Source organism: Conger conger, chromosome 2 (assembly GCF_963514075.1).
Source record: "Conger conger chromosome 2, fConCon1.1, whole genome shotgun sequence".
In the NCBI taxonomy this organism is placed as follows: Eukaryota; Metazoa; Chordata; class Actinopteri; order Anguilliformes; family Congridae; genus Conger; species Conger conger.
This window is the reverse complement of record NC_083761.1, coordinates 26,509,352-26,523,409: the sequence shown is the minus strand read 5'-3', so window position 1 is coordinate 26,523,409 and position 14,058 is coordinate 26,509,352. Positions and strand designations below refer to the sequence as shown.

The 14,058-nt window shown below is 38.5% G+C and overlaps 1 protein-coding gene across 2 annotated transcripts; it reads left to right on the top strand.

Moving 5' to 3' along the window:
• Nucleotides 1–4,100: 4,100 nt before the first annotated feature.
• LOC133122790 (zinc finger protein OZF-like) lies at nucleotides 4,101–13,253 on the top strand. Of its 2 annotated transcripts, none has more exons than XM_061232950.1 (2): nucleotides 4,101–4,206; nucleotides 5,486–13,253. In XM_061232950.1, the coding sequence occupies exon 2, from the start codon at nucleotides 5,696–5,698 to the stop codon at nucleotides 7,286–7,288; it is 1,593 nt and encodes a 530-aa protein (XP_061088934.1). In that variant the 5' UTR covers nucleotides 4,101–4,206; nucleotides 5,486–5,695; the 3' UTR covers nucleotides 7,289–13,253. The 2 variants fall into 2 exon arrangements, with proteins under 2 accessions (XP_061088934.1, XP_061088935.1); XM_061232951.1 differs by having other exon boundaries at nucleotides 4,176–4,253.
• The last annotated feature ends 805 nt before the right edge of the window (nucleotides 13,254–14,058 follow it).

Sequence of the window (14,058 nt, the reverse complement as noted above, 5' to 3'; positions counted from 1 at the left end):
TTGACAATGTGTGTTAACATAAAGACAATCACATGATTACAAATAACCTATTAGTGTTAATCCTTATTACTATTAGACCACTTTCTGAATTAAGTGATTACTAGGGGTTTCTCTGTCTATCTCCCAGCAGACAGACAGCCTTTGACCTTAATATCTCGCTTCTCCTGGAAGGGGGTAGCTAGTACATTCCAGTCTTACAACAAGGTCAACAAGGGGTATTCAGAAGACAAAATACTGATAAATAAGTGACCAGCTTCATGTCTTTTTGTTTTGGTGAAGCCCCCCTCCCTTCTGGAAAAGTGTGTATATCATTTATTTTCCATGTGTCTTTTGGAGTCTCCAAATGTCCTTTTTGGAAAACTGCCTTGCCATAGATTAGAAAAAACAATGCAGAATGCAATCTTTTGTGACAATGAGCAAGTTTGAAATGGGATTTGTCCCAGTGTTGTGACTTGGGTCCATTGTGTCTCTAGACACAGCTGCAATAATCTGTATCCAGTCAAAAACAGAAAATCTTTTCCACTTTCACTGTGTTTGAGCTTCTGTAACTGTTTCAGTAATATTTGGAATAATTCAGACTTTTGGAAGACAACCCCCAAAGGGTTACCTTTCAGAACATACAGGATTATGCCTGTAGTCAAAGGGTTCAAGAATAGTAACTATTTTATTTTGGAATAATATTTATACCCCCTTTCATTTAGTAACAATTTATAGTTTTTGAGTAACCAGCTATGTAAATGAGCTGGTTGGCAACGGACAGTCGATAGCAACGTATGGCCACCCCACACTGGAAATATAGCAACAATTACTGGGAACATGATTTCACAGAAGTCTGTACAATGTTAAAGATATGGGTCTGCATATTAAAGGTATACCCCTTTCATTTGGTAACTGACGTTGCAGGGATGTAGTAGTGCTGGCAGTGAAAGGAGTGTCATTCTGTGTCAGGAAGTGAGACTCACTGAGGATAACACAGAATCCAGGACATGGTGGCTTCATAACAATTTGTCTTTAAAAGCCATTGGGACTGTAATTGTCCACTTTGCAGATTGTTTGGAGGTGGTGACTTTTAGTCTAACTGAACAGGACACTCTGGCCACAGTGAAATCTGACGGAAAGACTCATGGGTATATTGACTACGGAGGGAGGAGAGCTGGAAATGCACCTAATTAAAGCCTTGACACTGCAAAAAGCAGTTCTGTAAAAACTTGGATATTGAAACCAAAACTACTGACATTGTCAACACCAACATACTCACACTGCAGTAAAAGTGGAGCCTGAGGAACTGGATCAAATCATTTGGGAACAATAAATCCATAGATATGATGGAAGTATTGGAGACTTGACAGCAAAGACACTGCAGACTGAACCGACTCGTAATTTGTCAGTGATTAAGACATAAACAGATGCAGATCTGAGTGAACATCGTGCTGTTATAAACAATACTTCATAATAGTCTGCAGATTAATTATGAATTAATAAAGAGTTTTCTGTGATGGACTGGCGACCTGTCCAGGGTATATTCCTGCCTTTCGCCCAATGTATGCTGGGATAGGCTCCAGCCCCCCTGCGACCCTGTTCGGGATAAGCGGGTTCAGATAATGGATGGATGGATAAAGAGTTTTACTGAGGGATTAAACCGGAAGACTCCCAGTGGAATTGACTTGGATGAGAAACCTTGTGTGTGCAAAGACAAAGTAAAGCCTTTGTGTAAAGATTTCAGAGGTCACTAAAAGATCTAAAGAGATTCACAGGCATAAAGCCATATATGTGCAGACCAGATTCTTGCCTTGACTGTGGCAAGTGCTTCAGGCAGTTTATAACTTTAAGACAACATCGGTTTATTCACTCTTGGGAGAAACCACTTCGCTGTACATACTGTGGTAAGCATTTAAATCACTTGTGAAGTCTAATAAGGCATCAGTAAATTAATACAGGAGTATAAACCATATAGGAAGCTGAAAATTGCACCAATGACTTCATACAGGGGAGAAGCCACATATCTGCACTCACTGTGGAAAAAGTTTCAGACAGTTAGGAACAATTTGTGGGAAGACTTTCAGCCTTTTAGGGGGCTTAAAATCCCACCAGCAAAATCACACAAGAGAAAAATTGCATGCCTACTCTGACTGTGGAAGGAGCTGCAATCACTTAATCAATGTTGAAAATCACAAAAGGGCTCGCACAGGGGAAAAAAACATACAGCTGCTCAAATTGTGGCAAAGGTTTCTGTCATTTAGGAAGCTTAGAACAACATCAGTTGTATCACACAGGTGAAAAACAATATTCATGCAATGAATGTGGGACAAGCTTCTCACATTTAGGAAGTGTAAACTTTCATCAGCTAATACACAAGAGAGAAAATGCATGCAGTGTGGGAAGGGTTATAAGAACTTCAAAAGCATCAAAGAACATTGCCATATTCACAAAGGAAATGATCTCTGCTGTAGGAGCGTACACACCCACCAGACAATTAACAAAGACGGAAAAGCATACATTTGCACAGGAAATGGTCAGAGATTCTGTTGTTTAGGAAACTATAAAGAACAGCATATTTGAACATGTGACAAAAAACATTTTTGCACTAAATGTGGAGATACCTTTAGTGACCTGGGCACCAGCATCAGCAAATTCACAGTAAAGAAACAAGATGCAAATCATGAAATTCTTGTTTTATTTTTCTTATTTTTTGTGTTGACCACAATATTGGAGAGACTTAGTTATTTACTTCAGGTTGGAGCTCAGTGTATTTCTTTTTCTTTCACTTTAAACCACTGTCAGGTAGAACAAAGGTTATGTGATGATCCCTACTTGTTTTTTCTAGTCAGATTTATATAAACTTGTTGGTAAATGAGGGTATGCAGCTTTAAGTAGAATCACGGGAATTGTTTTGATTGGTCCATGTGTCAATTGTACAGCACTTTGGATGAAAGCATTATATAAATGCAGACATTTCCATTTATAGAGCATGGTTGCGGAGAGAAAAGCCAGACGTACAACATAGTGGTTGGTTCCCCGATGTCTCCCAACTACGGTTCAGAGACAGAAGCAGAAAAAAGTAGCACTGTGAAAAGAATACCAATTTTAGCCTGATTCATGTCGTCTGTGTTCTAAAATGCATAGAAGTTGCTTGTTTTGTCACTGCACATGTTACACAATGAAGAACCGTTGTTGCTAAAACAATGGTATCATAAAATAGTATAGACAATAGAACCACAGTTTCATTGCTTTCACTGTTAAAAATGATTGAATGTAAATAAATGCACTAAATGCATAAATGCGTCATTACATGTACAGTTCCATTACCTACAGTCAAAAGAAAGGACAATGTTTAAAATGAAAATAAAAGATTTATCCCGGAAATGTGCATTATTATAATCCGTTTTTTTTTATTGAAAATAAAAACTCAGAAAATGATGAGCCTTATATATAGTCTCACGTTATCAACATTTAACTTGAGATGTCAAGTATGTCTTCAGAACTGTTACACACGCCAAAGCATTTGAACCCATTGTGCACAAGATAACAGTAGTCATTACGGCTAGCTCGGCAGGCTATGGAACTTTATAACTGTTAGCTCAGAAGTAGCCAGCAAGCTAGTTATCTGTAAGCTAATTACAGGTGAGCTTGTGTAGCTCTGTGATTTGGAGACTATGCTGAAGCTACAGTGGAGTGAGGCCTCCTCACGTGATGAAACTGTGATGCACCTACTGCTGCATGAGACCCTGCCTCAACCAGTCAGAGTTCAGTTCTGCTTACTCATCTCATTGATTCAGTGATTTTTGATGGTCTCTTTTTGGTTCGGCCTAGAAAACATTTTAAGCGTGGAACATTTAAAAATTATATAGCATGCTTCGATTGACTACTGTAATGTGAGCTTTGAGGCTCTAATTCAGGCTGGAGCGAGTATGATGTGTTTAGACAACACTCATAGAAAATGAATGGTAGGCTCATCAGTAATTCTATTTCCGGGCCATAGCAGCCATCTTGCGGTGGTGCCACTTGTGGAAGAACCGAATTGAATGGGGAATGAACCACGTGACCACGTTTCCTTTCCAGTTATATTACAGTCCAATGAGACAGACCACTGAACTCTATGACACAGACGCAACGTGAGGCGGGGCTAGATGTTGCTGCCCTTCCCGCATCCCGCAGTCAGATGTACTCGGAAAAATGGGAAAACGAATCAGAAGATCATTCATGCAAGTAACGTTAGCTCATACATAACGTCAACGTGAACTTGTATTTTGAAGGTGATCCGTATATTATATTACACGTAGAACGTGTATACATTACGCTAGTTGTTGCTGCCTAGTTTACTACTTAACTTACCTAGCTAACGTTGGCCGCATAAAGTATGTATGACACGGTGGTGATTTTTAGTCGTACACTTTATTCTAACGTTTTTGCTAACACAGGTAACCGTTACAAATGAAGGCTTATATCAACATAACAGGTCCTATGTAACGTTGAACAACAAGCTACCTTTTGAAGGTTTATTGGAATGTTTTTGTAATTGTAAATCAATGTTCTATTTAGAACATTCTAATAACATATGTGTGATCGTACACCCTAAAGGGTTAATACTAGTAACTAATTAATGCTACTTACTAAGTGTCGTTGGCTTGCGAATGACTAAACTTACTGACTTTGTATACGGTAGTATGGTTCTGGCAAGCTGATAAAAGTATAACGCAGTTTAATCAACACAATACACTAACGTCTAGAATTATCAAAAGAACAACGTAACTAGACACTTCCTAATGAGCCTAAATTCAGCCTTGCAAGCAAGTAATCAAAACTCGAAAACCTGTGAATCGGGGAATTTTTAAAAACCTCGTACCGTGGCACATTAGTTACGTATACTATAACAGTAGTGTCTCTCCATGTACGATTTTTAATTACAGAATTCACCTGTAATTAAAAGGGAAACAAGCGAAATGGTGGATATACCCTGATGTCATGATAATGGTACAGATACTCTAGTTGTAGTCACTGCCATCTATAAAAATATAATAATAATAATAATAATAATAATAAGAATAATAAGAATAGTAATTATCAAAACTATTGGCCAATATGTTTCCGAGAATGTAATGCTTGTAAACAATATCTAATGTTACATTTAAAGAATCTCTTTACTTTCAACGTATGATCACACCGGAGGCCTTTTGCTGTGCCTGTCACATCTTTTTGCTGTGGAAATAAAGACCATACGGCATCATTTGACAAATTACTTTCTTGAATTATCACAGGGCCTATTTGACTATACGGCCTATTTGCCGTATTCTTTAAACTGGGCAGGCTTGTAGATAATATTGAAATATTGTGACAATAAATGAGTCACATTTTAAAATAGGTCCAACCTCATATACAGGGCCTAAGGTCCCCAAATATTAAAACAGCAGCATTGTTTTAAGTTGTTTTGCTGAATAGTTTCATTGTGAATCAGTATGTAATGGCGCGATATGCTTTTGTTTTGAAGCTGCCGGGAATGGCCGACAGTTACCTGGCAGTGTTGTCGGAGAGAGGAGTTCCATTCTGAGCCGAGAAGGAGAGAGATTTGAGGCTAGACCATGGTTCAAAACACCGAGTCACAGCATGTCACTTTGTGATCCAGTACTCAGGAGGGTAATTCTGGAGCCACACCTTCCCTTTTGAATGTCCCTTCATCCTGGCTGTGTATCATTGTGAGATGGAGTCTCTCAACCCAGCAGAAGAGTACACTTTGTCTGCCTCTGAAAGAATCACTGACGGGAACAGCATTGTTCAAGATAACAGAGCTAAACATGAAGATGTTGACTTGTTCAGCATGACAGACACGGGCTCTGGAAGTACTCTGAAATGTGACCAAATGAAAACAGAAACTGATGAAGCCGCCGATGTTAAACGGCACCAATACATTCATGCTGCAGTAAAAATTGAGCCTCAGGAACAGGCTCAAATTGGTCGAGGACAAGAAATCCACCGATGTGATGGAAATCTTGGAGACTCGGAAATTAACACACTGCGCACTGAGTCCAGTAGTGATTTTGCTGAGATTGAGATAGAAACAGAGGACAATCAGAGTGAATATAGTGCTGTTGGGAGGAGAAGATCAAGCCTCCGGGTTAAGAGTTTCAGTGAGGGATTAAAACTGAGCACTCGCAGAGAAATTGACCTTGATGAGAACCCTTATGTGTCCAAAGGCAATGAGAAACTTTTACAGAGTTCAAAGGTCACTGGAGGACAGAAAGTTCAGACAGGAGAGAGTTTGCATTCCTGCAAATCATATTCTTGTCCCAAATGCGGGAAAAGCTTCAGGCAGTTAAGAACATTAAAAGAACACACGTTCATACACTCAGGAGAGAAGCCACTTTGTTGTACTGACTGTGGTAAGCATTTCAGTCACTCTCGAAGTTTAATACGGCATCGACAAATTCATACTGGAGAGAAACCACACACTTGCTTTGACTGTGGAAAATGTTTCAGACAGTTAAGTCACTTAAAAAGACATCAGCTTGTTCACACAGGAGAGAGACAGCACTCTTGCTCTCAATGCGGGAAGAATTTCAGTCGATTGGAACATTTAAGAACACATCAGAGAATGCACACGGGAGAGAAACCATACTCATGCTCTGAATGCAATAAGAGTTTTAGTCATTTGGGAAGCTTAAAACTACATCAGCAAATTCATTCAGGAGAGAAACCACATTCTTGTACTGAGTGTGGTAAGAGTTTCAGAGAGTTGGGGACATTAAAACGGCATCAGCAAATTCACACTGGAGGGAAACAACACAACTGCAATGTATGTGCAAAAAGTTTTAGTCACTTGGGAGCCTTAAAAATTCACCAGAGAACTCACACAGGGGAGGAACCATACTCTTGCTCAGATTGTGGAAAAAGCTTCTGTCATTTAGGAAACTTGAAACAGCATCAGCTAACTCACACAGATGAATCATATTCTTGCACAGTGTGTGGGAAGGTTTTCTTTCGTTTAGGGAACTTGAAACAACATCAGTTGCTTCACACAGGTGAGAGACTGTACTCTTGCAATGACTGTGGGAAGGGCTTTACGCACTTGGGAAACTTACACACTCATCAGAGAATCCACAAAGCGGGAAAGACCTACATTTGCTCCGAATGTGGACAGCGGTTTTATCAGTTAGGAAGCTATAAAAAACATCAGCGAGTTCACGCAGTTGAGAAAGTGTACACCTGCATTATATGTGGCGATAATTTTGGTAACTGGGGACACTTTAAACAGCATGAGCAAATTCATACCAGGGAGACTATACTATTGCCATAATGTTTTTACAATTCCACATGTGCATGATGGAGATGTAAAATTCTATTCACAACTTACGCTTGATGAGCATATTCATAACAATTAATTCATTACAATCAGAAAAGATGAGGAAATCCATAATATAGAAGGAGAACACAATTACAGATGAGATCTATGGACATTATGGCTTAAAGAAATTACCACAACACTTAATGCTTTTCTCTCATGTTCTGTACTTTGATTTCACCAGTCCTCCTCAGGCAAATGTCACATATGCCACATATCTGGAAGGTAAACCCACACTTCTTTGTTGGCCAACTGGGAGAAGAGATGGGAAAATTAGGCATTTAACCTCAATCGTATAGTTTGATTGGTCCAGATGTTTTTTGTACTAAGAAGGGTATTTTGATGACCTACAGTGTTGTGAAAACGTACAACACTTTGATATCAGTCTTTCACATCACTGTGGAGGAATCTTATCCCATTTCTGATTCTGCCACAGCATCTGCAGATTGTAAGAAACCACTGAATTTGTAAAATGTCCTGCATTGCAAACTGAAACTCTGGGCCAATGCAAATATATGCAATAAAACTTAAATAATGTAAAATAATAATAATAATTAATAAAAGAAATCCGGAATGTGACTTTGTATTGCAATACTGGCATTTAGCAGAAGATTCACTTTGCTATCCAGTTTGCTTTTTTGGTTTATTTGTATAAATAAATCAGTGTATATACTGAAGTAATTCAAGTTGTATATCTTGCTCAAGAGCAAAATGCTGATACCCTACCTGGGAATCACCTGCAGCTTTCCTGTTACAAGCCTAGTTCCTTAGCCAGCATACTACACTGCCACCCTGATTTCACATATTGTAGCGCTTATATTGATAAAATAGGAGAAAACTATTTAATCAGCACTTTTTTGTTGCTAGTTTTGTCAATAGCTAGTCTGTCAATCCTTCAACAATGTTTTTATGTCATCTGCTCAATTATATACAGGGTGCAATTATATGTGAGCAAAAACCTTGGCACCCCTGGTTTATATGTCTGTTACAATGAATCTGTATGTGATCGATAGCAAACCTGAACTGTAAACGGTACAGATTTAACTATGAGACCTTTATGCAAATTATATGGAAAGATTGATTTGAAAGTTCTTGTAAGTTTGCTTTTATCAAATTTAACATGCTTCTTATGTTGTCTAGTGCTGTCAGTTGTGCATTAGCTAGGTAATGCAATTTGCCATAATGGCAAACCGAGAACCATTGAGAATCATTCACAGGTCTGAAGTAAAAACAACTGTTCCAGTTTTTACTCTGTGAACTTATCCAGCCTACTCAGTAACCCTGCTTCATGATATACTCTCTGATGCAAAACCAACTAGACAGTTGGCTTGCTGAACTTGTACTCCACTGCCTCTATAGCCTAGTTGTAGCCTATAAATCATAACAAAGCTTTCTTCATTCCGTTGAACGCAATGGTGTATAAAGCACTACAGTCAACATGTATGTTGTGTAACATTTGTAACAGCAAAGTTATACAAGAAACTGCTCTTATCAAACTTTCCTGAAACCCCAAATAGTTGTGACTAGTCAACAAGATGGCTATCAATTGTAGCTTAATTTATTAGCTAGCTGGCCCTACACTTAACGTGTCCCGTTAGCCTATGCACACATATACTATCATGTACAGTGGGCTCCAGAATTATTCGGCACCCTTGATAAATATTCACAAAAAGGTGCTGTAAAAGTTATTGATTTAAGCTTTATTTTCCAACATGCGTGAAGTAGTGTGCTTTATTAATGATTTAATGGAATCGACCAAAGTTTTACATTTTTTAAATAAAAAAATATTTCCCGAAAAAACAGGTTACACAATTATTGCCCCCCCGGCTTTAATACTTTGTGCAAACACCCTTGGCAAAGATGACAGCCATGTGCAGAACTTCAAAATCATTCATATCCCGATACCCCCCTCTTCAGTTCAGACCACAGGAATTTAAGTCTGGATGTACTGTACTTTTTTTTTGTTGTAAAACGTCAAACCTTTTTGGTAAAATCAAAAAAAAAGTTGCTGATGCTTAACAGTCTCAGTGTGCGCATTGAAAATGCTACAATTTCATTACGCAGGCAAAAAAATGTGTTTTATGCAAGCAAATACGGATCTAAGTGGTGTTGCTAAATCATCTTGAAATAGGTTCTACAGATAGAACCGTGAGTTTTAACGCTTTCAAATGGTATATCCTGTTACCATAATGACTGAAAATGGCACTGGACATAAGGGGTTAAACACATGGGATTGTTATTGTCTAAATTACAGCCCATCTTTCAGAAAAAATAAATCCCAAATAAGAAACCCTACCCCAGTGGACACTACTCACAAATGTGAGAGAAGATACTCGTGCTCAAAGGTTTAAAATATCATTTAAATATAATACTGCCCTCTGGTGGTTGTCCACACAATTGTTTTTAATTGTACAATTACAACATGCATGGGGAAATGTTTGTGATATGGCTTCAGAGCAGTGGTTCTGCCTTGGCCTGGGGGACCACTGTGTGTGCTGGTTTTCATTGAGCGTGTTGACTTTGATTCCCTTATGGCATGCATAGCAATTTCAGCCATAGTGATGCTTCAGATGATAAATATTTCCTCCTAAACATGATTTGCTCAACATCCATCGAGCACTGACAGTATTTTACAAAAGTTAACAGCTTGGTAAAATTCTGAGATTGCGATTGTGGTTGGAATGCACAACCATTGGGAACCACTGCTTTAGATTGAGGGTGTCCAATCTTATCTGAAAAATGACCTTTTCTTTTAGCCTGGCACCAAGACACCTGATTCAACTTCTTCATTGGAGACCATGATAAGCTGAATCCTAGTGCTTTGCTCAAACAAAAACCTGCAATAGCATTAGTCCTTTTCTGGATAAGATTTGACATCCCAGCTTCAGAGCAACCACTAAACAACCACTTTTTTGGGATTATAAAAAGAAAATGTCATTGCACGTTTTCTAGACCGAAACAGGACATTCATATGATGTTTGACCAAACCTTTGTACATAATTTCATTTGTTATAGATTCAATAATAAACTGCCGAAAAAAGCACAAAATGTTCATTACTATGGAGATCACAAACAGGCAACTATTGTTGAAAGTTTACATGATATAGGCACCCCGATGAAGACATACTGGTGAATCTCAAATACTAAACGCTTTTAATCGCACGAGTGCCTGCAAGAGTGCGATTCTCATTTTTCACTTATGATTATCGGACTGTAATTCAGCCACTGTTTTTGGGTGTGCGTCCTTTTTAGTTTACATGGTATGAACAGTGTGATTGGTACTAATGGCCTAATGGATCATTACGCATGTGATCCCTTTGATAGCCTTCCACAAAGTGTCTGATCTGTGTAATAGATTAGCTCCATTGAACCATTGAATTGTATGTATCAGGCCTGCTGTAGAGTCGCATCACTGTGCAGTGGAGGTCTGTCAGTCTAAAGTAGGACAGTGTTTCTGCCATGTGGCATCTCTGCCATTTCTGGAAATAAAATGGGTCACGTGCCTGTCTGTGCAGCACTCACATCTCGCTTCTAATGCAGTGCAGGCCATCGCATTGCCAAGGGGGATTGCATCCAAGGAGCAGAGAGAGTAGAGAGAGATGAAGGCTTTCTGACATGCCACACTGTAGCAAATTCAGTAAATTAGTGTTTTCATGTGTTGTGCAACCAAAATAACGGTAAAAAAAATGTAATGACTGTTTCTTCTCACACCTAATTAACATCACACCTGCGTCACCCACTGTAAACCTGCACCTGTCTCTCATGACTGCAAACTCACCTTCACTCCTGTTGTTCAACACTTGTTTTTGTTGTTTTTCTTATTTTTTAGCAAGCGGACGGTTGACTCTGTTTAAAAATTTCAGTACTTCCTGTTATCTACTTTATAACTCAATTGACCTGTTTAACGCATGACCTGTAAGTTAGTTTTAAATGTGTGTTTTAGATCAGTATATGGAAAACATTGCTGTTTCCATGGCAATTGTTCAGGTTTTTTCATCGCCAAGCAGGACACTGAGAGAATGAGCCATGAATACAAAATGTAGAAAATAGGAAAGATACACACAAGTTAGGCATGTTTTTCCAGGTTTACCTCACAGCAATCATGTTACAGATATGCAGATATGTCGATTAGTATGTTACTAAATGAAATGGACAGAAAACATTTATTTTTATCTGATTATGGCCCCTTTTATTCATAGTGACATATTAGACATACTGTATACATGATTTCAATATAAAATTAAATTGTGAAATCCCTTATACACTCCAGTCCGTAGGTATTTGGACAGATTCTGTGCTTTCAGCTCTAGTCCAGCACATTGCAATCGAAATGAAACAATATGAGGTTAACGTGCAGACTGTCACCTTCACCTTGAGGGTTTTTACACCTATATTGGGTGATTTGTGTAGGAATCCCTTTTTATACATCATCTCCCCATTTTAGGCGACCAAAGGTAATTGGACAGTTGGCTTCTCATCTGTTTCTGATTAGTCGGGTGTATTCAATCGCTTCCTTAGTACAAGCATTAGAAAGCTCTTCTCTTATTGGTATTTGTCAAAATGATATAAATTATAGTTGTGCTAATGGCAGTCAAGGAAGCCATTATGAGTCTAAAAAAAACAGCCAGACACATAGGCCAAACAAGAGCTTACCAAAATAAACTGGAACATCATTAATAAGAAAGAGAACACTGGTGTATGTAAGGGATCACTGGCTTGCTGTGGGATGAAGCACCAATGGCAGTTTCTTTTAGCCTCCACACTTTACTCTTACATCACTCTGCTACAAGTCAATCTTGGTCTCATCTGTCCATACCTTTTTGCAGAACTGTGTTTGGTACTCCTTGCAGACTGTAACCTGGCCATCCTGTATTTGCTAGTGGTTTACCTTTTTTAGTGTAGCCTCTGTAGATCTGTTTGTCGTCTGTGGAGAATAGTCACTGACACATCCATGGTTTTTTATTCATTATGGTGTTCAGTCATCAGCTGTAGAGGTCTTCCTTGGTGTACCAGCCCCATTGTAATTGCTAAGCTCACCAGTGCTCTCTTTCTTCTTAATGATGTTTCAATCAGTTTATTTTGGTAAGCCTGTTGTTTAGCAAATGTCTCTGACTGTTTTTTTTTCTTATTTCTCACACTCGTAATGGCTTCCTTGAATGTTATTGGCTGAACTCTGGTCCTTATGTTGACAAATGCAAATAACAGACTCCAAAGGCAATCAAAAGCCTAGAATACTGAAAGCTTTCTTATACCTGCAATTGAATACACCAGACTAATCAGAAACAGCTGAACAGAGAAGCCAACTGTCCAGTTACTTTTGCACTTTAACCTCATATTCATTGTTTCATTTCAAATCCAGTGTGCTGGAGTACAGATTTCGCAAATATTTACAGAATGCACTGTATGTAAAAAAACCAGTGAACTAATGTGAGAATTATTTAATCCCATTCTAGCTATACAGAATAATGTATTTCATATTTTCTGTATACTCACTATGTTTCTTCATGTTTATTTTTATTTTTTAAATTTTTTTGACAAATTTGCATATATTAAAATATGTTTTGTACATGTTGTTATGGGCACATGCACGGGAGCCATACAGCCGGTGCTGATCTGCTGTTGACACCTCCTCCCATTACTCCCACTGTAGAGTAACACGATTAATTTGTTAATGCGCTGTGAGTTTTAGATTAACAGATAGCTGCAAATGTGGTGTGAGTTTTAGAGAGAGAGCGACGTAAGCTGTTAATGTGGTGCGAGTTCTCACTGCAAACTGTGAAGGTTGATCAGTGATGTTTCACAGCACATAGCTTTTGAACGTATTTTTCAACTGTCAATTTGTGAATTTACTTTTGTTGTTCATTCTTTTTAAAGTATGTCTATGGGAACTATAAAATTAATAAACAACATGTTATATGTACTAAGGTGTATTAAGCAGCATTTTATCTCTGTTTATTAGCCACTAGATAATAATAAGCTGTTTATACTGCATTGCCGTTTTAGGCATAGAAATGTGGTGGTAAGCTGGTAGTATTGCACCGTTACTAAAATAAAAGTATGACTCAATTGTGTTTGTTGAGGATGGCAGACTACTGTGTGCAACTACACAAGCTCTGTATTTCATATTGAACTGAATTTAGAACTAGACCAAACCAGACCTGACCAGATCAGATCACCTTCTAGGTGACATCACCAGCGATGCACTCTTTGCCTGATTTTCCAGATGTTGCTATGCTGAATGATGGTGCCCAGCACTATCACTAGGTGGCAGTGTTCTGCTAATAAAGTTCTGCTTATACATTAAGTGAACCAAATCTCAGCTCTTTGCTGCTGCAAAATTGATAGTTAAAGTGAAGCCCTTATGCAGCTTCATAACCAGCATCTTTACTCACTGTAAATTTCATTTACAGTTTCCTTGTACTCCTCTTCTTATTATGGTTGACTCACCTTTGCTGTTCACTGCTGAATATGACCCAGTTACCCACACATGAACTCGCAAAACCACACCATCATGACCAATCCTCTTTTAGATTCATGGGAAATGCATCTCATCCCTTTAAATATATGGTATGTTTATGAAAAAATTAAGCAGCCATATTAGCAGGCGGATAACTGGATTACTGTGCATGGAAAAGGAGAAGGAAGGCAGATGAAGATGCACACTGACGTTTCATGGCCCACCAGCTGACTGATCTCCACTGCCCTACTTTCACTATGTCAGTACA